This window comes from Balaenoptera ricei, chromosome 2, assembly GCF_028023285.1.
Source record: "Balaenoptera ricei isolate mBalRic1 chromosome 2, mBalRic1.hap2, whole genome shotgun sequence".
NCBI classification, from domain to species: Eukaryota; Metazoa; Chordata; class Mammalia; order Artiodactyla; family Balaenopteridae; genus Balaenoptera; species Balaenoptera ricei.
This window is the reverse complement of record NC_082640.1, coordinates 145,443,242-145,468,274: the sequence shown is the minus strand read 5'-3', so window position 1 is coordinate 145,468,274 and position 25,033 is coordinate 145,443,242. Positions and strand designations below refer to the sequence as shown.

Below are 25,033 nucleotides of genomic sequence, written 5' to 3'. Positions count from 1 at the left end.
CTTCATTCGAAACAATTTTGTTAGATTGTATTGTGACAGCTGTCATATCAGCGTGCATTTTTAAAAAAAAACATCAAAATTGGTGAATTTTTGTGTAGCCATTTTAATATTGAAGATGGAAGGAAAAAAAGCAACAACATATTATGCTTTATTATTTCAAGAAAGGTAAAAACACAACTGAAAGGCAAAAAAAGATTTGTGCAGTGTATGGAAAAGGTGCTGTGACTGAATGTGTCAAAAGTGGTTTGCAAAGTTTTGTGGTAGAGATTTCTGGCTGGGCGATGCTCCATGGTTGGGGAGACCAGTTCAAGTTGATAGCAGTCAAATCGAGACATAAATTTCAAAACAGTCAACATTATACCACGCAGGAGATAAGCCGACACAATCAAAATCTCCAAATCAGGTGTTGAAAATCATTTGCACCAGCTTGGTTATGTTAATCGCTTTGATGTTTGGGTTCCACGTAAGTTAAGCGAAAGAAACCTTCTTGACCATATTTCCGCATTGCGATTCTCTACTTAAACATAACGAAAACATTCCGTTTTTAAAAACAAATTGTGACGGGCAATGAAAATTGGATACTGTACAATAATGTGGAATAGAAGAGATGTTACAGAAGAACCCGAACAAACATTTTTGGCCAACCCAATATTATTTGTAATGTCTAAACCAAAATTCTATTCTTTAAAACGTTTGTAATTTTTTTTCCTAGGTACCAGTATCGAGGTTTACAGTAATAAGGTATTAAGTCTTTGCTGAAAATAAATTTGTAATCTTGTCAAAGTAAAATGTGCCAGCCATTTTTTTCCCCCAGAGGCTAATCATGCCTCAGTGGTGCAGTTACAAAGTGCCCCTACAGTTGAACCTAGATTATTTATTAATTCTTTGTATAGTATGTATGAAAATCAATTGCTTTTCTTTTATAATAGCTGAAAAGTTTAGTTTTAGATTTATCTGATATATGTTTTTGAGGTGGCTTAGCTGCTCAGATTTAAGTTTGTTTAGAACCATTGTCTGTTCTTTTAAAGAGGATTATTAGCTATTCCAATGTGAATTTAAGAACAGATGTACTCACAGTACAATGAAAACAGAAGATTCATGTGCCATTCATACTTTGGAAGTTGGAAAAGTATAGAATGGTCAGACTGGCTTAGGGATACTCAGCTTATTATCCATCCAGCTTAAGTTGTTTAGGTGTCTGCCCAAGGCCACTGGTGTCTGAGTTAAATATATGAGTTGTAAGATGTAGCAGGTAATTTTACATAAAAGCAGCCATGGTAATGAGATACTGGTTTTGAGTTGTTTGTATAGTAGTTAAGTATTCTGGTATAATGATTTGCTGTTTAAACTATAATGATTTGCTGTTTAAACTATACAGATGCTCAAAGTCCGGCAACACCCTGCTGCTAAACTCAGTGACCTCAGGAAAGCATGACAGTTGAATGGAGTGATACTGGCATGAGGCCAATAAAGGGTGTGTGTATACCTGGCATGCTTGGCCTGAGTTCACACTGTTTCTTCCAATACTCATTCTTCCACTCACTAATTTATGTTTAAGCATAAAAGGTGGGTATTTTTATTTCAACTTTACAGATCAAGAAATTCTTTAAGTGACAGGACAGGGACTTTGTGAATCCTTAAATCCACTCCTCAGAGTAAAAAACAAAATTCTAAAGGTTAACAGTGGCTGATGATCAACAGTCATCTCACTAAATACAAAACTGGGCAGTGGCATCAATCGCCTATGAAGTTGGTAGGTACTTTTTACACAACAGCCCAGCAGGATATGATCTTTAGGTTATAGATGAGTGAAGAAATGGAGTTTTGCATTTATCTGATTCCAAAGCATCTGTCTGCAGTATTTTAATAAGGAATTTTACAACAGGCATAAAGCAACATCCTAATGCTGAATAAATATGTGCTCAGCTACCCCCACCAATTTTGTCAAGCAGATATTAACCAAACTTCAGTCGTTACAAGACAAAGATTTAATGAAAGTTGGTCAGTGGGTATGTATTAATCCGAAGGGCTAAATAGTTAAATAGAAGTAAATGAAGTAAATGTTACATGTTATCATCATCTGATTCGTCTTCTTCCTTCAAAGATTCCTGTTAAAGAGAAAAGTGTTTAAAATCAATTTTTAGCATTGCTGTAACAGCCTGAATCTAATTAAGCACCTGTCATTAAAATTCTTTGTAAGTGAAAATGAACACTGGTTTAGAATAAGACATTCAAGTAAAGAAAAGGGTAACTAAGTACATCTTGCTGTAACAATCAATGTCTATATTCTTGATAGGATACACACAATATGAAAGCATTAAATGTCCTGAAAAAACTTTGCCATTTTCACATGCACAAAAAAAATTTTTTTGGAACCAGGGCAACTTTATCCCCATTGAGGATAACCTAGAAAGTTTTCATCCTTTAGTTCAGCTCAATGCTTAAGGGTTATTTAATAGAATTCAACGTATCTCCATATCTTCAGCTAGAATCGTTTTCATGCTGTGGCTTACCTTGGCATATTTCTCTGCCTCTTCCCTTATATCTTTTGGAACAATTTCATGTCTTCCGTTAGTTACTGTAAATTAAGCCATATATTTAAGTGAATTAAAAACGAGGACTGTAATTGTGATTTGCAACTACCATATAATCTAGCCAATCTACAAGTGTAATACCAGATTCTTTGAACTCATCTTTGTGTGTTTTCCCTACATAAGATATTAAATCTGCCCAAATTTAGCTCTTATAAAGAACACATTATGCTAAGATTTATCCTGATGCTGTAAGTCCTGAGCATTCATTCACAGCATGGTTAGATTTTAAAACCTGTCCTTGAAGCCCTACAGTTGCCATGCTAGAAAGAAAAAAGGTGATTTCCCAGTAATTCTTTTTTAAAATATGCAATGGATGTTTCAAAAAAAGTAAACAAACTACTCACAACTTTAGTCAATTATTAAGCAGAGCTTTTCCTTCAAAAAGAGAGTACCTCCTAAATTTGTTCTGCCTCTGTTTGTATTAGAAGGGCACCCAGTGGTCAGAACACATTGTGGCCAATATTGCAGTTGAATGTGTGCATATTTCATGACCCAGCAATTCCACTCTTAACATATATTTCTAAAATGCTACTACATATGTGTACCACAGTAGATGTACAAGATGTCCACAGCTGCACTGTTCATTTTACAGTAAACAAACACTGGAAAGTGCCTAACGAACGGTGTAACAATAGAAGAGGAGATGAATAAAGTGTTATTTTCAGACAACAGAACACTGTACAGCAAGTCAAATGAACAAAAATACTACTGTATGTAACAACACAACTGACTTACACAAATATAATTTTGTGAAAAGAAATGAACAAAAGAATCCATAATGTCTAATTCCATTTATATAAAATTCAACAACAGGCCAAGAACTATGGTGTTTTCAGGATAGTGGTTACCTCTGGGGAGAAGCCTAAGGGGTGATCTGGGGGGCTGGTCTACTTGTTGACCAAAGCAGTATTTACAAGAATGTATCCATGTTGTGACAGTTATCAATTCATTTGTTATTTGTGTACTCTTATATGTGTATACACCATTACTAATTTTTTTTTTTTTTAAAGAAAAAATAAGGCACCCAGTAGTAAATTAGGTTTGGTACAGATGACTCTGAGAGCAAATAAATGTAGAAAAATAACTTACTTTCACCAACCCAGCTGAGCTCTAGTTCAAAAGCTTTATCCTTAACTTCATCATGTACTATGTAAATTCTAGAACAGAAAGAGGACATTAACATTCATTTGGTCTACATACATAGTTCATGCACCCAGCTCAGCAAATTAGAACAGCCATCCCTAATATAAGTATCTATAAAATTATACACACATTATAGTCTATATTATGAAAATTACACTAGGACTGATAAAAAAATTAAACACTCACTACAAAGGATTCAATATACCTTACACCTTTACAACCCAAGTTGTTTATTTTGATACATTCTTTTAGAGACATACCTGAAAAAGATACCTCCTAAGGAACATATATTCAAATGGGAAAAGGCCATCATTCCCTGTGCGCCTTTTCAGTATATTTTTTTCCATTCATTAACTTGATTTTTTTAAAAAACAAACTAATCCATTAGTTTACAATTAGTGGTCTCTTCGTTCTGCACCTTCTTGGCAGGAATATTTTTAAACCCCTTAAGGTATGTCCCTTAACCTGGCCTCCAAACAGCACACGACAAATTGCCGCCAACAAGGAGGCACTGTCACACAACATATTAAAGTAGAAGTAAAAACAAAGTATCAGAGCAAAGCTTTCTTATTTTATACTTTCCACCATCTTACACAACAAAGTAACACAAGTAATTTGGAGAGTATTCCTAAAGCCTTGCTTTGAGAAAGCACCTTAAAATTGCTAGAACTAAGTAAAAGAAGCATAGTGCTCCGTTTTATTAAATGATAAAGGGATGGCTTTCCTACACGGAACAAATTAGTCTAGTGTTACATCTAAACATAAAAGGTGCGGGAAGAACTGATTTCCAGAAGACTTCTCAGCGAAGGAAATTGAGTTATCGTGTTAAACTGCTGTGCAATTCAATGAGGATTATTTACTTTTTAACTAGTTGTATTATATGTTAGTTGCCAGTGTCCCCTAGGTTGTTATTAACTGACAGTCATAGAATGGAATGGATTCTGCTTCTTCACAACTGGAATGGGGGGAAGGGTCTCATGGTAAAGGGGGGGTGGGGAGTGAGGGTAGCAGGAGTGGTGGAAGGTTAGTACAAAATTATAAAACACTTGTGATTTTAATACTTTGCTACAACCATCAGTATTGAGATTAAGGGTACCATTCAAATAGTGTATTTATTATTATATAATAGAGCCCTCCAAGACTTTTTTTTCCTTGCATGTGTTATTAGATGTAAAACCTGAGACGTGCACAAAATGCTGACTAGACCGTGTTCATGTAGTTCTAATGTGGAATAGTTAGAATTCTCTGGAATATTACATTTATTACTTTTAACTCTGAAAAGCTGGCTGCAACACCATCATTTTATTAGATTTTTTGAAATACCAAATGCCTGCATTCTTTGATGTAAAAAAAATCATGGACTTTGAAGCACGGTCACTGAGCTTTACTGGCTTTGTTGTTGCTTACTGTTACTGTAATATGAACTACTTCAGGCTTTCTTCAGCTATTTCTAGATGTTTTGAAATACTGCTCTTCTCATCTTGTTACAACTTTAGCTGTAGACCTTAAAGTTGTAAGCTAAGGTTAATATTATTGGGACTTCTGAGACTTAAGAAGTCGGGAGCTATCAAATGAAGTCCCTAGAGGTTCACTATATCCTCCTATTCTGGAATTCTGCCACCTGAACAGGAGTATATTTGTCAGAAGCTATTTTTCCCCATCCTATTCACTGTCACCTGAAATATGGATATTCTCCTTAATGAGCCTTCTGAGAATGTTGGATTCACCTTCTAAAACTTACGCAACAAGTTATTTCCAAACAAAATGGCCTCTTAGGATTAATGTATAAGGTAAGGTCAAGTGAAATATTTTTGTCAATGCTAAGGAAAATTTCAACTTACATTTTTGCAACTTCTTTAACAACATCACGGCAGGTCATTTCTTTCATCTACAGAAAATAAAATATATATTCATTATGTTATGATTCAAAGAAGAACGCTTTCCACTTGTGTTAACTTTTCAGATTCTTTCTACAACTTTTATCAGTAACCCCATGCTCCTGAGATAGATTCTCAGATATAAAACCAAGGAAAATAACCTGAAATACAAAAAGACCAGAACCAAAGTTTTTTATTCACAGTGTAATGTTTTTTAATGATCATGCCAAAACATATTCTGGACAACCCTTGGGCACCACTAATTTTGTGAAAAATATTAAAGTTTATAAAAATCTAGATTCCTTTATGAATTTATTCACAGGCAGACCCTGACATTTAAAACATTAGCAAAGAAATGTTTTTTCTTTTCTTCTTTATAGCCAATTCAGGATAATAAAATGCAAACAAACCACGAATACCTTCTATATTCTAGAGGGGGGTGAAGGAGTGAAATAAATTGTCCCTCATGAAACTGTTCAAGACAGAAATACAAAATGTCAGGGAAAGCTTTGAAGAACCAAGATCTGAGTGGAGTCTTAGAACATAGTTGGATTTGATTTGATTTTGAGGAAGATAAATGAACTGCACAAAGCAAAAGTGAACATTTTGGAAATCAGGGTAGAAAAACAGCCCTTAAATGCCCAGCAGAAAAGTCTGCTGTACTACAGGTACTGGAAGTAACCAATGCAAAATTTATTTTAGGTATATGTGTTTCTGAACACAATTGACAAAATCAAACAAAGAGCAAACTGGTGTTCATATTCTGGATATGTGGAGGAGAATGGAAAATGGCAAAAAATAATGAATAGTCATACAGCAGTCCAGACTTCAGGTGATTCAATTACTGTGTATCTAGGCTTTTTTTTTTTTTTTTTAGTATTTTTTTTATATTTAGAAATCTTGATGCCCCAGCTCATACAAATAGGTAAAATATTGGAAAATAACAACTGTTCACTCAATCTAGATGGAGATATTTTGTTGTACTTTTGCCCTTACAAGTTAAGTTCTATATTTAGTATATTAATTGTAACACACAAAGACAAACTTAAACAAACTTGAAAAGATACATCTTAAATGTCAAAAATATTTTACATATGTTGGTAAAGTTTATTTCATAAAATTATATTCTTGGTAAACAGAACACAAGCAGAAAAGCAGACCAGAGTAATGCAGGGGTTGGCAAACTCTTTTTGTAAAGAGCCAAGTAGTAAATATTTTATTAGACTTATTGGGATATGGTCTTTGGTCCCCATCACCAACTAAACTCCACTGTTGTACTAGGGCAAAAGCCAGAGACTGAATGTGGCTGGGTTTCAATAAAACTTTAAAAAGCACTGCAACTAGAGATTATCAAAGTGAAGTTAAGTCAGAGAAAGACAAATAACCATATGACATCACTTATATGTGCAATCTAAAATATGACACAAATGAACTTATCTATGAAACAAAAACAGACTCAGACACAGAGAACAGAGTTGTGGTTGCCAAGGGGGAGGGGACTGGGGGAGGGATGGAGTGGGAGGTTGGGGTTGGCAGATGTAACTATTATATACAGAATGGATAAACAAGGTTCTGCTGTACAGCACAAGGAACTATATTCAATATCCTATGATAAACCATAATAGAAAAGAATATAAAAAAAGAATGTATGTATTTGTATAACTGAATCACTTTGCTGTACAGCAGAAATTAGCACAACATTGTAAATCAACTATACTTCACTTTAAAAAAAAAAAAATGCAGGCAGTGGGCCAGTTTGCTAACCTCTGATTTAGAGCATATGTTTTCATCATTAAGTGTATATGTTCCTCAATAGAAGTAATCGTTCTCAATTCTTAGGTACGATTTGTTAGTATTCCCATTCCTTGCTAGGATTTAACCACAGACAAAAGGATAATTGTACTAAACACTCTATTTTCAAATTTCCACATAATACTAAGGAGAGATGAAAGCAAAAGAGAAGAGAGTAGAAGACAGGAACTTAGCACAAACCAGGGAGTGTATGATGGAAAAGAACAATGGTCTAAGAGTTATTAGGTCTGTGAATTGTTCATAAGCAATATTCTATGACTCTAGCCAGTGTGTTTAACCCAGGGCTGGACTTGGGCTAAGTGATCCCAAGGTCCTTTTGTCAATTTTATCAATACTAAAATACCAAACATAAATTAGGCTTTTATAGGTCTAGAACTTGGCATTAAATTCCAAGCACTAAAAAAATGTTTTCTAGGACCTAGCCTTAAATAAGCTGAATAAGTTAATTAGTTGAGCAAGGCTCCAGTACAGCATTAATATTTAAATGTATATAAAATTTTTTCTCACTGTGGTTTACCAAAATGCTGATGAATCATACGCCTGTCTTTTAGGGAAGTTTCTGATAAGCAATGAAGAGTTGGTACTGTTTCAATATTAAGTTGATCAATTTATGGCTAAAAGGAAAGCCAGCAAATTTTTAAGAAACCTTTTTCACACTAGTAGATGATGGGTTCCCATGCCCTATTTAGCTAGGAACAAAAAGGAAAGAGAAGCAAAGGAGCACAGACTCTTAATGTGTAAGACTTCCATAGACAAAAGCTGTTTTCCAGATGGAAGAAATGATACAGTAAAAGAGCAGAGTTCTCAGCCTAAGGGTCACAGGGCTCCACGAATGGGCTTCAAGGATTTTGTGACATGACATGAAAATTTGTTAGCATTTTTTTTGGATTAAGCCAAAATCATAAAGGGATCCATGACCCAACTGTACAGGTAATATGCTAGCAGCTTTCCTACTCAGCCACCTAGCAGCTTCAGAAAGCTCTACTCAAAACGGCAAACCAGACTTGGAGTAAAAGGTTTAGTTTGTGGCGATAAAACTTCACCACATGAGGATAATGCTGTAGCAAAATTTCAAGCAGTAAATATGTATGTATTACCTGAAGCTTTTCAATTTCTGTCTTTGCAGCTTGTCTGGCTTTGCCAATGGCACAGCCCCAATAACCCTATTTAAAAAGAACATACACCAGAAATACATATGTAGTATTAAATTAATATACTATCATAAGTCATTAATGACTACTGTTTTTATTTAAAGGTTAATGAAATGAAAGGTTGTTAAATGACATTCAAAAGCACATCTGGAGAAATATAGTCAAAAGACATTCTAATGACCACCAAGGGACTCAAAAAAATTAAAATATCTAACTTAAATCTAGAATAATCTGTATTATTTTCAAGAAGTATATCCAAAGAGAAACAAATTATGTCATTTTATATATATACACTTCATGAACCAGAAGCATTTCTGAGGACAGGAATAGAAAAAATTTTAGCATTCTGACAATGGAAATGAAGTTATTTCTGAGAGAAAGAAATAATTCCTAAGAGTTAAATAAGCCTTTTTTAAATTGATATATACATATGAATTGTGTGTGTGTGTGTGTGTATATATATATATATATATACTTTTTTTTTTTTTTTTTTTTTGCCACACCAGCACGACTTGTGGGATTTTAGTTTCCCAACGAGGGACTGAACCTGGGGCCTCAGCAGTGAGAGCACGGAGTCCTTAACCATTGGACAGCCAGGGAATCCCCTAATTTATACTGTAAAGGTTTTTTTAACTTGTGTAACCTGTGTATAATGACAAAACATAAAGAGCCTTCATTTTTTTTAATGAGTATAATAAAAACCATAAAAATCTCAGAAGACACTTAAGAAAAGGTAATTAGAGAAAGGTCCAAGAAATCCCACTTGAAATCCTTTTTTAAAAGGGAATTGGGGAATTCCCTGGTGGCGCAGCGGTTAGGACATAGGCTTTCACTGCCATGGACCTGGGTTAGATCCCTGGGTGGGAAACTTAAGATCCCACAAGCCACGTGGCACAGCCAAAAAAAACCAACAAAAACAAAACTTTAAAAGGGACGGCATTACATTCACTTTTACATTCATTTTTAAGATACTGCTAATATTTGTAATAAAGGAAATGGCACATATTCAAAATTTTATGTTCACTATGCAGTTTCTATAATAGCGTATTAAAAGCCACAAATCTGGGACTTCCCTGATGGTCCAGTGGTTAAGACTCCACACTCCCAATGCAGGGGGCGATCCCTGCTGGGTGAACTAAGATCCTGCATGTGGCATGGCTCGGCCAGAAAACAAACAAAAAAGCCACAGATCTTTCCTCTGCCTCATATCCATAGGTTATTGTCATTAATGTTAAAACAAGAAAAATTGTTACCTTCCTTGAATGAATATTAAAGAAACCTCATATAAGCCAAATATATGATTTAAGTGCTAATGAGAGACCATTAAACTAGAAATAGAATTTCAGATGACTCAAAACTACTCACATATGAAACACCCGATGGGTCAATCATGTAGAGTTGTGCACCATCATTCACACTGTAAGACCCTAACATGAAACTACATAAAAGTAAATTAGTAATTTTAAACCATGGTTCTTAATACCAGAAAAGTATTAAAAAGTACAGTGATAAGGCTTCTCTGGTGGCACAGTGGTTAAGAATCTGCCTGCCAATGCAGGAGACCCGGGTTCGAGCCCTGGTCCGGGAAGATCCCACATGCCACGGAGCAACTAAGCAACTAAGCCCATGTGCCACAACTACTGAGCCTGCGCTCTAGAGCCCGCAAGCCACAACTACTTAAGCCCACGCGCCTAGAGCCCATGCTCTGCAGCAATAGAAGCCACCGCAGTAAGAAGCCCGCGCTCTGCAACACAGAGCAGCCCCCGCTCGCCGCAACTACAGAAAGCCCGCGCGCAGCAACGAAGACCCAATGCAGCCAAAAATAAATAAATTTATTAAAAAATAAATAAAATTTAAAAAATAAAAAGTACTGTGATAAAAATGCAATTGTACTTTCTAAGACAAACATTTACTAATACCCATATAACTCATAGTAAGCACTTTGATAATGTAATTTGGATAAAAACTAGTATATACTTTAAAATGTTCAAAATTCATGTGCCTTTGCTTAGTATTAAACCTTCTGATGAAACTTTCCTGAGAGGATAGCAGTGGAGAGAAAGGAGTACTGATAGATGGACAAGTAATAAGGGGGCCCAAAAGCTAAAGGAATAAACATGAAAAAGCCAAGGGGACAAAATTCCTGATGTGAATACACTGAAACTACCTAAAACTCTTGTTCCACCCTTCATTCTTTTCTGGCTATTCCCCGGTACTCCTCCATTTATTTTCCTGCAATAAAAATTGCAGGAAAATTGGTTCAATGAATTTTTTTATGCTCAACAAATTAAAATTAGGGTATTAAAAAATCATATGAATTACTGATTTTTTTGAAATTACAAGTAGAAAAGAAACCAGCCTTATCATTTCATGTGCAGAATACTGTAACAGCCACATCCCATTTAAGAACATCTGACCTACTGCTTAAAGTGTATTAGATGGAAACTAATGAGAAAACTGAAGTGTCAGTATAATTGGCTACTAAATAGTAACAACATGGAATATATTTAAAATCAGTTTGCCATTTCCTGAAAATGTTTGCGTTTAGTTCCAGAGAATTTTTTCCCCCAGTTTTATTGGGAAATAATTGACATACATCACTATATAAATGTAAGGTGCACAGCATGATGGTCTGATTTACATACACTGTGAAATGATTAGCACAATAGGTTTAGTTAACATGCATCATCTCATATAGATACAATTAAAAGAAAAAGAACTCCCTCCTTTTGTTGAGAACTCTAAGGGATCTACTATATTAAAAATTTTCCTTTTTATCACACATCAGTGTTAACTATAGTCATCATGTTATACATTACATCCCTAGTACTTACTTATCTTAAACTAAAAGTTTATATACCTTTTGGGACTTACCTGGTGGGACAGTGGTTGGGAATCCGCCTGCCAATGCAGGGGACACGGGTTTGAGCCCTGTCCTGGAAGATCCCACATGCCACGGAGCAGCAACTAAGCCCGTGCGGCACAACTACTGAGCCTGCACTCTAGAGCCCGCGAGCCACAACTACTGAGCCCACGCACCGCAACTACTAAAGCCCACGTGCCTAGAGCCCGTGCTCCACAACAAAGAGAAGCCACCGCAATGAGAAGCCCATGCACTGCAACGAAGAGTAGCCCCCTCTCGCTGCATCTAGAGAAAGCCCGTGCACAGCAACGAAGACCCAACGCAGCCAAAAATAATTTTAAAAAAAGTTTATATACCTTTTGACCACCTTCCTCCAGAGAATTTATTATAATTAGATTAAAATATTACTATGAGTTCTGTGTTTTATCCTGTCCAAATCTGCATAGTCGTTCATTTTTCAAAGTTTTTATTTTTATGTACATCATTTTATTTAATCACTGCCCTAATACTTCTTGATGATACTTCATTTTTTAAGGGTATAAAAGGCTAATTTGATTCTGAGAAAACAAATACCTACAGTACAGATATCACTGAATATCTCAGTAAATTTCATACCTGCAGCCAAAAGGTCTAACAGCACTGTAGAGTGTATAGGCATGTACATACATGGCCACTCTGTCTGCAAGATGCTGTGGGGAAAACAGAAAAGCTTATTAATACTCCTCTCTTTCTGTTCCAAAGGCTCTTCAACATGTTATCAGCTTACTTTTAGTGGAATGTTATATCCAAAGTTAGATCTAAAGTTGGAAGCCTCTTCTCTCGCAATGTCTGCTAAAGAACGAGCATCTGCCAACAAACCTGCTACTGCCTGAAAAAAAAAAAAAAAGTACCAATTCAGTAGATAACATTCCTATCACAAATCAAGGAAAGTATGTAATTATTACAGGCTTATTTGATATTTTTAACAAGTATCACCATTAGAATAAATCTGTTTGGCTTAAAGGTCTTTCTTTACAAGGCATTCTGGCATTTTGATGCTTGAGTACGGGATTACAGTTTGGAAATTTCCCAAGTGTGACTACATTGTTTTGTCCATTGATCACATTCAGAAAAACCTCCATGTCTCCCCATTCGCCACTTCATTATAAAGAACAAAACAACAACAAAAAAGAATAAAACCATTCATTTTGGTTAGAACTGATCCTTTATTTAAAGCCATTCTGTGTTCAAAAAGTTATTAAAAGTTTTCATCTAAAAGGCACAAGCTCAAATTCCTTTTTCAGCTTACTAATAAATTGTAATGCCAAACCAAAACATGACAAACCACAAATCTGGTGGCTTAGAACTGCAATTACCAACCCACGTGCTGAGACATCCCAGGGCACTATAGTGAACTCAGAGTTGTGGGGCATTTTAAGTTTGGGGGAAACATATGTTGAAGTAGTTAACGGTTTCAACATTAGATCATTCTACATTCCTTTTACTGCCATCCGCTCGTTGAAAAGCTGGGTTGCCGTGATATAAAATAAGTACTGTGCAAAAAACAATGCGGAACAGGAAATGGGGTGGAGGTGGGGGGCGGCATCTAATCTAATTCCAAAGTTTAAGAAGTTGTGCAGTACACATTAGTTAACTGTGATTGTTTAAAAATAAAAATATTTTTATTTTGCTGTATGTGGTGAGTTTGTTTTTGTTTTGTTTTTACAGCTACTAAGTTTTTAGGACACAACCACTTAGTTGTTAGACCTACATATATAATAAACAGAACCACTGGGTATTTCTTTTGGTCTAGGGAAGCCATGAAAACAGAAAAAACTACTCAAACACTTATGGGTACTTGGAATCAGTGGCACAGAAGATTTGCAGAATTTAAAAATAAGTACTATCAAAAATTTTAATAGCCTTTTTTCTACTACTACCTAGTAATAGTAATAATGATGAAAATCCTTAACATATTATTGATCATTCATTACATGCTAAGCATTTTACATAATTATACATGAAAGTAGGTACTATTACCACCATAGTTTTGCAGGTTAGAAAACTGTTGTTTAGAATAACTTCCACAAGGATACCCAGGTAGTAATTTTCACCATTTAAACAATCTTCCATTGCTTTGGATAAAACCCACTGTGAAGTCTAAAAATTTATCAAATCACGTGGAGACAGAGCATTAACCCTTCATTTTCTCCAGCCCTGTTCAATGTCTAATGTTTTGCCAATTTCCAGCTATAACGAATGCCATCAGTTTCCTGGCTTTAAATAACAAATGGGACAAATGTGAAAATTCTAGGATGATAAAATTCTTTCCATCACTAAAGTGCTTATAAGCATATATGATTTTTTTCCAAAATATACCTATCTAAAGTTTTTTTCAGTGAAAGAAAGCAGGATTCACTACCTCATACCAGCTAGGTTACAATCTGGCAAGTTTCAAGAAAACATACCAGTTTCACTGGCAATAATAAATTTGTTCAGGAGAGAAAACAAGTTCAGAAAAAAATATCTGAAGAAGCAAAAAAAAAAAAAAAAAAAATTTATCTGTAGCTTCATAGTTTACTGGCTATATTTTGCTAGTCCTTTTTGTGTTTGTAACACATCTCATTTAGAAATAACAAAGCTACTGGTATTTCAGCAGAATGAGTGGATCCTATAGGATCTCACCCTGCAGAATGGGCTCTAGAGTAACACATAGACCATGCAGACCCAAGTATGAATCCCAGCATATTTCTTTACCACCTGTGAGTCTTTTTCTCATCTGTAAAAATGGGATTAATATTACTTGCACTGGGTTGTCAGGATTAAATGAGATAATTTATGTAAAGAACTAGCATAGTACCTAGCACACAGGTGTTCTCTTTTCTTCCTTGACTTTTCAGTAAGCAAAGTTAAAAATCATTTCTTTTCTTTTTTTTGGATTGTTGTTCTTACTGAAGAAAGTCTGACATCTATATAGGATGACTTCAGTATATACCAGTAATGTATCTGTCTTGGCCTGCAACTGTGCAAAGCAGTCACTCAAGATACCAGCTGCATGAAATAAATACAGTGATGCTTATGAAGCTACTAAAAAGCATGTGTTCACTTTTCCCTTCATCAGACATCCTTTCCTGATGCTCCACCTTACTATAAAGGTCTTCTCTTTCTGATAACATCTTCAGTGTAACACTGATCCCCAGAAAGGATACAAAAAGCCAAAGATTCATTGCCTCTCAAGCATGTACCTTCATTGATCTATGCTGCCAAGATTTCTTTTTTACCCATACTTCTCACCCCATCCCCCCTCCCCTCCTTTTCTTAAGGCAACTTGGTTTTTCATATCTATCTCCTATCAGGTTATACAATAAGAATGCTACCTTCCTTTTAGACAGTGAGCTGTTCACAAACCAGTAACTTTCTGATTACTTCTGTAGCTGCTCTCTGCTGTTTCTGCCTCAATGCTAAAGTATTAAATGGGTTCTTAACAATCACATTTTAATATATTCCAATTAGTTACTTCACAAGAAACTGGACAAGGCAAAAAGGAACATTTTTAAATGTAACCTTACCATTCCGACATGCCGATCAACATTAAAAAGTCGTTTGTTAGAACCTTCTTCATAAAGTTTAGAAAGGACTAATTTTTCTACCCCAAAGACAACGCCATCTTTACATCTGATTCCAATAGCTGTACTGAAACAAGCAGAAGAAAATCAATTTTTTTAACTGAAAATAAAAGAAACTTTGTAAACCCAAGTTTTAAAAAAAAAACCCACAAAAACAGGCAAATTTGTTTCTTAAAGCATATCAAGTCTTTAAAATAAATACATTTGAAAACTAGAAAGGGCAAACAGCCTAAAATGTGATGAATTAGATCCATATAAATAATCATGTGACCAAAAAAAATCTCATATCATGACATGGAAAGATATTAATACGTAAATGAAAAAAGATGTCAACAAAATATGTACCAAATGGCACAGTGTCTAGCATGTATTAGCCATCTTATAACAAATGCCGACTAAAGTCATGTGCATTAAAAATGGTATGTAAGGGCTTCCCTGGTGGCGCAGTGGCTAAGAATCCTCCTGCCAATGCAGGGGACATGGGTTCGAGCCCTGGGTGGGGAAGATCCTGCATGCCGCGGAGCAACTAAGCCCGTGTGCCACAACTACTGAGCCTGCGCTCTAGGGCTCGCAAGCCACAACTACTGAGCCCATGTGCCACAACTTGAAACCCATGTGCCTAGAGCCCGTGCTCCACAACAAAGAGAAGCCACGGCAATGAGAAGCCTGCGCACCGCAACAAAGAGTAGCCCCCGCTGACCACACTAGAGAAAGCCTGCATGCAGCAACGAAGACCCAACGCAGCCAAAAAAATAAATTTATTAAAAAAAAAAAAATGGTGCATAATATGCATACAAAAGACGGGCTACATACAAACTAAAAAGTTACCAGTGACTAATCTTGGTGGAAAGATTATAATTCTTTTTCTTTCTTTTGCTTTTTCTGCAATAACCATGTGTTGCTTACAATAAGTTTAAAAGAATAAACATTTTGTACAACTGTTTAAAACAAAGTAAATCAAAAAATAATCTGAAGTAAAATGTGGAGAAATTATACATTGCCATTTCAAGATGAAAATACATGAATTACTTTAATCTTCTAATTCTTTTAACAAAGAGAAACAACCAGAAAAATGAGCTGAGCCACAAGCACAAATATGTAAAGAATTTCAGACACTCCTTCCCCCACACTTCAGGTATCTTTTCAAGTTTAAACTCCTTGGCCCAGCTTTCAGAACTCCCCAAGAATCTGCAAAGCCCATCTAGCGAATTCAGTTTCCTGTTATAGAGGTCTTGTGCTCTACCAAATTCAACCTCACTGTCACCCCTCAAACACCTTAATGTTCAAATTTGCTTTTCTGTCTTTACTGCGGTTATCCTGGGTACTAGAATACACTTCCTCCTCACCACTGCCCATTTAAATAAATTTCCAAAAACTTTTGCAAATTCACGTGAATAGCCTCAGGTAGCCGTTCCCAGTTATTCCAACTCATCATCTTCCTCACCTTTCAGAATCTAAAACATTTTTTCTAAACTAAAAGTTCTAAAAGTGTGGTTTGTGAGGTCAAAATTATTTTCATAAAAATACAAAGACGGGACCTTCCCGGCAGTCCAGTGGTTAAGATTCCACGCTTCCACTGCAGGGGGCACAGGTTCGATCCCTAGTCAGGGAAGTATAAGATCCCACATGCCACAGCCAAAAAATTAAAAAAAATATATATATATATAAAGACATCATTTGCCTTTTTCCACTGTGTGGATGTTTGCACCAATGGTACAGAAGCACTGGTGGGTAAAACCGCTGGCACTTTAACACAAATAGGGCAGTAACAGCAAATGGCAGCAGTAAACTACTAATCATTGTATTTTTCATTGCTACGCTCTCACAGTTTAAAAAAAAGCCATTTTTAGTTAAGAATGTCCTGATAAAGCAGTAATTAATTTTATTGGGTATCAATCCTTGAGTACCTGTCTTTTTATTATCCTAACGAAATGCAAGGTAGTCAAAGTACTTCTGCTGTACATCAAAATACAATGGTTGCCTAAAGGAGTAAGCACTGATAAAACTGTTTTGAGTTGTGAATTTTTTCATGGAACATCTGTTTTTATCATCAAAGAATAATAACTATGGTTATTTCCACTTAGGTGTGTGGCAGACTTTTTTTCTAAAATGAACAAAGTGAGCCTGTTGCTTCAAGGTAAACAAATGACAAAATTTTCTTGCCAGTGATAAAATTTGAGTTTTCAAGCATAAATTGGAATTTTAGAAAACATATTCACCACTGTGAGCTTGTCTGCTTCCCAAAACTTTAATAAACAGATTGGTGGTGATATTAACAATTGTGATGCTTCTGATAGTTTATAATGAAATATGTCTAATTTGGAAGCTCTGTTATAACTCAGTGAACCAGTATTTTCCAAATGACCAACTCACAATGCTGAGGGGTAAAACATGCAAAGTGTAAGACAGCCCAACAGATTTTAATGTAAAAGTAGAAAAAGTTCATTGTTATGTTTTCAGACTCCACTCTGCAACTAATCTTTAAGAAACTAACATTTGTCCAGTTTTGGTATAGTATCAAAAAACAACATGCATAATGCTATTAAAATACTCCTCACTTTTCCAGCTACTATCCAAATGAAGCCTGTTTGTTTCACAAGCTCCAACAAAAGTAACAACATATTGAAGCAGAAGGAGATATGAGACTCTCTTTTATTAAGATTCAATTAATTATTGAGATTTACAAAAATGTAAAACAATGCCACTCTTCTCACTACATTTTTTTCTATGTTTTGGGAAAGTAATTTGCATTAAAAATGTTATTAATGTTACTCAAATATTTTAATAAATGTTAATTTAAATTATTTGTTAACATGCAACTGTGCTTATTACTGTTACTTAAATGAATTTATAAGTATTTTTAATTTTTCAGTTTTAATTTCTAATATGGTAAATATTGATGAACCTGCATAAATAAATGCTCTTTGGGGTGATGTTAAATATTGATAGAACCTACAGCCTACATAATTAAATGTTCTTCAAGGTCCTCAGTGATTTTTTTCCCCAAGTATAAAGGGGTCCTAAGGCCAAAATTTTGTGTACATTTTTGTTCCAAACAATCTAGGCTTTCAATTATGTTGCACAATCTTCCTTTCATATATTGTCTCCTCAATGAGGCTAAAGGGAAATATTATAATTTTACCCCTTTTTTTCCTTTTGCATATTACCTTCTAGGAGCGTACTTTTATAAAATAGTTTTGATCATGATATATATATATTTTTTTTAATAAAATGTTTTTAAGTATTCACTTATATGTCAATTATTTGTTTTGGTAGTTCCTATGCTTAACGTAACAGGTACTCAAAAGTATTTGCCTTCTAAATTCCTGAGATTGAATTTCTACCTCCAGGACTTCCCTGGCAGTCCAGTGGTTAAGACTCCACGCTTCCATTGTAGGGGGCACGGGTTTGATCCCTGGTTAGAGAACTAAGATCTGACATGCTGTACAGGCATGGCCAAAAAATAATAATAATAAAATAAATAAATAAATTTTTTAAAAGAATTTATCTCTTTTTAATGCAGGAATATAATCATATCAAATTATTTGGTTAAATGTTTTCTAACCATCAGTTTATATGCCAGACTCGTAAGAAAATTCATATGTAATTTTTCTATTTTCTACTTTCTGTGCCCACAAAACAAACATTTTCAAATTTCATTCTTATAGTAAGGTATGTGAGGTAGTTAGGTTAGATGTCCACATCCCAATTTTACAGACAGAAAAGTAACATTCAGAGGACTGAATAGTGGAAACCTATATAATATTACCATTAGGCAGCAGCTAGGAGAAAAATTCACATCTTCTGATCCTCATCCAGTATTCCATCATACCAAGTTACACAGATCCCTTTAAAAGAGGAACTTTCCTAGTAATTTTTCTTTATGCAGAAAAAAATACATTCATTTTTAATGTTTCCATTTTTTAAAATTATATTTCTTCAAGTTTGCTTAAATGTAACTGTTTTAAACCATATTTAGAAATACTTTATAGAAAACAAATTGCTAAGATACACAGATCCTCACAGCCTAGTCTCAATTTTCTGGGTTACAGATGACTTCAAAATGTATCTCCAGTTTTTCTCTTAGTCAAGACATCTCCCACCAGTTTTTTACACCAATGAAAATGCAAGAATGCAAAGGAGGAAGAGAAAAACAATGACTTCCTCAAGTCTTTCTCCAGCTCCTTGGCCTATGAGCCTGTCTTCTTTTACCAACAGGAAAAAAAATGTGTCAACTTATTTTTTTCTTTTTTTTTCTTTTAGGTCTTTAATCCATTTTGAGTTTACTTTTGTGCCTGGTGTGAAAAAATGTTTTAATTTCACTCTCTTACATGTAGCTGTCCAGTTTTCCCAGCACACTTATTTGCTTTCATTTTTTTTTTAATTTTTAAATTTTTTTATTGTCAACTTTTTTCTTGAATTTGACTCTCTTCTGAACTCTTTCAGGCCTTGTACACAACGACAAATACAGTGCAGCCTAAAATTCTTAACAGCCTTACTTCTATTATATTATCAGATACTGACAGTTTGTAAGTAACAATATCTATAATAATACATTTAAACACAGAATCTACTAGCTTCATTAACAAATCCTGTAAGAAGACTTAAAATATATTTTTGCTCAAAAACTTTAAAATACTATTTCATAAACCATTAGAAATCCACATACCTTCTTTCTACCACCCAGAAAATGGAACAAAAAATGAACATTTATTTATTCAGTAACTACTGAGGGCTACGTGCTAGCACATGCAAAGCCCAGTTACAGTCTCTACCCTCATGAAACTTCCATAATCAAATATCGAAGATACTAGTAGAAAGTGAAAAAACTACATCTACATGTGGACTTTTCTAAAATTCTGGAAACATTTCCCTACTACACAGGTTTTCATTATAATGAAAACACCGAGCCCAAACACCAACACCATTTGTTTAGTAGGCCTAAAAAAAATTTTTTGAGAGATCTGAATGAGATGTCATGAACAAAATTTTTTAAGTCCTTTATTTCATCCCAAAGCTGCTTTAGAATCAAAAATACAATGATTATTTATATATATATATATAACTGAATCACTGAGCTGTACACTTGAAACTAACACAACATTGTAAATTAACTATACCTCAATAAAAAAAAATTAAAGGGGCTTCCCTGATGGCTCAGTGGTTAAGAATCTGCCTGCCAATGCAGGGGACACGGGTTCGAGCCCTGGCGCGGGAAGATCCCACATGCCACAGAGCAACTAAGCAACTCAGCCCATGCACCACAACTACTGAGCCTGTGCTCTAGAGCCCGTGAGCAACAGCTACTGAAGCCCCCATGCCACAACTACTGAAGCCTGCACGCCTAGAGCCTGTGCTCCACAACAAGAGAAGCCACCGCAACAAGAAGCCCAGGCACCGCAATGAAGAGTTGCTCCCGCTCGCCACAACTAGAGAAAGCCTGTGCGCAGCAACGAAGACCCAATGCAGCCATAAATAAATAAATAAACCCTATTAAAAAAATTAAAAATGAAACCAGTTTGTGCAGACTATGTTCAATTAGAAATGATTTTTTTTTAAATGATCATATATGAGAAACAGATGTAGAGAACAAACGTATGGACACCAAGGGAGGAAAGCGGCGGAGGGTGGGCGTGGTGGTGTGATGGATTGGGAGATTGGGATTGACATGTATACACTGATGTGTATAAAATGGATGACTAGTAAGAACCTGCTGTATAAAAAAATTAAAAATTTTTTTTAAAAATGATCATATAAGTATAACTGATTGCAAATATTCTTCAATATAAGACTCAGAGAATTTGTCAATAAGCCAGTAATTCAACTAAGATGTTATAGTGGTGGCAAGGGATCATTTTAGTGAATTACTCTAAACAAAAAAAGACAGAGTGAAGGAAGTAAGTCCAACAGGAAAATATCTTAGTGATCCTACACCTTTTGGAGTATGGCAGCAGAAGAGAAAAATAAAAAACATCCCTGCTGAGATGATCATATGACCACCTGCACAGGACATTTAAAACACAAGGAAATAAAAGATCAGACAGTAAAGTCACAATCCTAATGGCCAAGGAAAACAATGATATATATCAGGAATTTGAAAAAGGAAAAAAGGGCTAGCAAAGATGATGAATTTGGTTTTATGCACTTCATTTGAGACTTGGCAGAATGTCTAAGTGGATAATTCTGGAGTCAACTGGAAATACAGGCACATGGAAAGATCTGACCTAAAGAGAGATCTGGAAATGACTAATAAATGGAGATTATTTTAGGGCATATATTATTCTGTGCCAAAGTAACATAACAAACCCTAATTACCAAAAATACAGAAAAGAAGACATTTAATACTTGGTTAAAACATGCTAATTTCAAGTAAAACAATGTTTCTTACCTACTATTTTCCACAGCCTTCATAGCATACTCAACTTGAAAAACTCTTCCATCAGGAGAGAATGTAGAGGCTGACAGGTCATACTAGGAGGAAAAGGCAATAATAAGCTTATAATGATGTATCTTTGGCAGTAATAACCTTACACTTTTTTTCCTAAATGGCTTACACATCAGAAATGTGTGTTAAATCTCAACAAAGATTTTGCTTTAAAGAGAAAGGGGAAGCATGTCAGAGCAGCAACAGAAGCTAAGACAAAGTTATACACTTTAGATTTCTGCTAGAAAAGCAATGGATACAAGTCCTGCATCAACTCAGAACTTTTCCTACACAGAACATGGCTCATTTCTGAAAAAACTGCTATGGTAGAAACAGCATTGGAGCATTTTAATTCATAGCTGTGGCACTAAGAAACTGAGGGACCTTGGACACATCATTTAGCATTTAGACATTTAATAAGCATCTATTATATGTTAGTCACTATAAGGAAATACAAAGACTACTCATTCTAGAAGTCCTTCATCTTCAAAAATCAGACCATGAACAAATCTAGGAGCTGAAGGCACAGCAGTAAATCAGAAAAGGTACTATGATGAAAATAAGACAGGGTGAAGTGATAGTCTCAGGGACTACCACAGACTACCTGATCAAGTAAGGCATTGCGGGGGCAATTATATTAAGTTATTTAGGCTAAGCTAGAATTAATAACAAGTAATTAGTCATTTAGGATATGGAGGAGGAGCGTCCTGGTATTTGGCATAAAAGACCTTAGGGTACCTAAGTGTACATCATCAGATGAATGGATAAAGAAGATGTGGCACATATATACAATGGAATATTACTCAGCCATAAAAAGAAACGAAATTGAGTTATTTGTAGTGAGGTGGATGGAGTTAGAGTCTGTCATACAGAGTGAAGTAAGTCAGAAAGAGAAAAAAAAATACAGTATGCTAACACATATATATGGAATCTAAGGGAAAAAAAAAAAGTCAGGAAGAACCTAGTGGTAAGACGGGAATAAAGACACAGACCCACTAGAGAATGGACTTGAGGATATGGGGAGGGGGAAGGGTAAGCTGTGACAAAGTGAGAGAGTGGCATGGACATATATACACTACCAAACGTAAAATAGCTAGTGGGAAGCAGCCGCATAGCACAGGGAGATCAGCTCGGTGCTTTGCGACCACCTAGAGGGGTGGGATAGGGAGGGTGGGAGGGAGGGAGATGCAAGAGGGAAGAGATATGGGAACATATGTATAACTGATTCACTTCGTTATAAAGCAGAAACTAACACAACATTGTAAAGCAATTATACTGCAATAAAGATGTTTAAAAAAAAAAAAAAAAGACCTTAGGGTAGAAATAAGCTGAGCACAATAAGAAAAAGAAATAAGGCCACTGTATATTGAGCACCATAAGTGGTAAACAGAAGAGTAAACTATATCAGAGGCATATAAGGGCCAAGCTATGTTAAGTCTTTTAGGCTGGAGCAGGAAGTTTACATTTCTTTTCCAAATCCAACAGAAAGTCATTGGAGTTTGGGGGGAAGAGGGGAGAGGTTATGTCTAATTTTTTTAAAACGTTGTTCATCTGGAAAATTAATTATAGAGGGAACAAGAGTGGAAGCAGAGATTAAGTATTCCAAAGGTAGTGTCTTAGACTAGAGAAAAAGAGGTGGAAGGTGTTCTCGTTGGAGGGTACAATCAAAAAAACCTTGCTAATGGATTGGCTCTAGTAGAGTAAAAAAGAAATTAAAAGTGCATCATAGATTTTTTTTCATTTGCGCAACTAGAACTGGCCCATTCACCGAAATGAAAATTGTAGGAGATGCAAAAAGGCAAGGGAAAAAGAAAACCCAGAGATCTACTTTGGACATGTCATTTGAAATGGCTATTAATCAAGTGGAGAGAAATGTCAAGAAGACAGGTCTTCATATCCGGAGTTCTTGGGACAAGTAAAGACAGGAGATAAGTCTTCAACAGTGGTGCTTCCTGGTCTCAGTTTGTTATTTGTTAAATGAAGATCCTTAACTCTACCACTGTAATACCGAAATATCTCACCTGGTTATATTATCAAATATTTTTAAAGGGTTTGTAGAACCCTTTAGAACACTATTAATCTAAGATAATATTAATGTAGTTGCAAAGTCAATTTGCTACAACAGGCATTACTGAGCATCAACTAATCCAAAAACGGTATGACAATCTTAGCATCTCATAACCGAATGGATTAAACCATTCCAAGTATAAGTTGCGTATTATCAAACTCGGAAAACCAGTATTTGGGCCTAATGGTGAGTATAAAAGTCTTGTGCACAGTAGGAGTATAAAATGAACTGAGAAACCCATTATTCAATGCCTCCAGTGGAAACCACCAATAAATATTTCTAAACAAAAACTGTATTTTCTACATGGAGAAATACATAAAAGGAGTAAGCAGAAGATTGCATATATGCAGTACGTTTGACAAAGGAAAGTAGTAGGCCGAAAAAGTTAACAAATCCAACTCCAAAATCCTGAACTGTCTGTCCCTTCAAAGTCAGAAGCGGTTAAGCCTGCAGCTAACCATTTAAAGGCTTAACGGTATTGACAACTCATAGTGCTGTTAAGTAATTTGTACAGGAAAAGCTGAGACAAAGGAAAAATGGAAAGGATTCTTCCGATTCCGCTTTTTAGACTGTGTTTCTTATCAGTTCTGAGAAGGCTCCAGGGACTCATACAGAGCGGTCCATCACCACACTCGAAGGAAAGACAGAGAATCCCCGTGAGGCAGCAGCACCCCAGGAACTGCAAAGGGGTTCCCTGGAAAGCGGCGTCTCAGATCCTGGACTCTCAAGCCGCCTTGCCTCAGTGGTTCTCAAGAGGCTGTCGCCCGAACCCTTCACTCACACAATTTCAGGCCCCACGAGTTTCCACTTTCGGTTTCCCTAAGCGACTAAAGAAAGTGACTCAGCAACCCAAAGCGGCTCCAAATCTAACTGCTGCGCGGCAAGCCCGCCACACCTGAGCTGAGAAGCTTCAAGCCACGGTCACTGCAGACGCGGGCCTAGCAATCAGCGTCGGAAAGACCGCCGGTCCACCGCGCAACTGGAAGCGGCCCACCTGCCTCCAGGAAGTACCAGCGCACCCCGAGTCGGCGCACCCCTCGCGGTCCATCCGCGTTCCCTTCCCACGCTAATCCTTATGCTAGACTATCACGCCGAGAGACAACGAACTCACCCCGGTGCCGATTGAGCTCATCGTGCTTAAAACCACTGGGACGCCTAGGTCTTCAGGGTCTAAAGCGATTCCCCCTACACCGCAGCACGCAGACTAGTAACAGGCTCTCTCATTGGCTGTTCTTTCCACCAATAGCCTTCTCTGTGGCTCGTTCCTGTGGCCTCAGCCCAGGAACAGAGGATTGTGGGAAAAGGAAGGGGATGCGAGTCTGGGGCAACGCGCATGTGCAGAAGCATTAGAAGTGGGGTTAGGTAGGATACTGCTTCTTACTTCTTCTGACAGTCAGGTTTCGATCCTGAGTGTCGTTGAGAAACTAAGTTTTCGGGTGGCTTGAGGAGCGGCGCCATTCCTTTTCCTAGGAATTATTGTTTATCTTTTATCCCTC

General features: G+C 36.1%; 1 protein-coding gene and 1 long non-coding RNA gene across 4 annotated transcripts; one reads left to right on the top strand and one right to left on the bottom strand.

The window, feature by feature from the left end:
• Nucleotides 1–1,969: 1,969 nt before the first annotated feature.
• On the bottom strand, nt 1,970–24,770 carry PSMA3 (proteasome 20S subunit alpha 3). The gene is made up of 11 exons (XM_059914312.1): nt 24,649–24,770; nt 21,434–21,516; nt 14,989–15,112; nt 12,207–12,308; nt 12,056–12,129; nt 9,943–10,015; nt 8,524–8,589; nt 5,579–5,625; nt 3,684–3,751; nt 2,514–2,578; nt 1,970–2,108 (listed from the first exon to the last, which is right to left on the bottom strand). The coding sequence occupies exons 1-11, from the start codon at nt 24,667–24,669 to the stop codon at nt 2,064–2,066; spliced, it is 768 nt and encodes a 255-aa protein (XP_059770295.1). The 5' UTR covers nt 24,670–24,770; the 3' UTR covers nt 1,970–2,063.
• Nucleotides 8,661–20,559, top strand: LOC132359755 (uncharacterized). Of its 3 annotated transcripts, none has more exons than XR_009500925.1 (3): nt 8,661–12,369; nt 17,130–17,182; nt 20,234–20,559. It is a non-coding gene; the product is annotated as an uncharacterized LOC132359755 (long non-coding RNA). The 3 variants fall into 3 exon arrangements; XR_009500926.1 differs by lacking the exon at nt 20,234–20,559 and adding an exon at nt 19,309–19,396; XR_009500927.1 differs by lacking the exon at nt 20,234–20,559 and adding an exon at nt 17,612–17,742.
• Nucleotides 24,771–25,033: the final 263 nt, after the last annotated feature.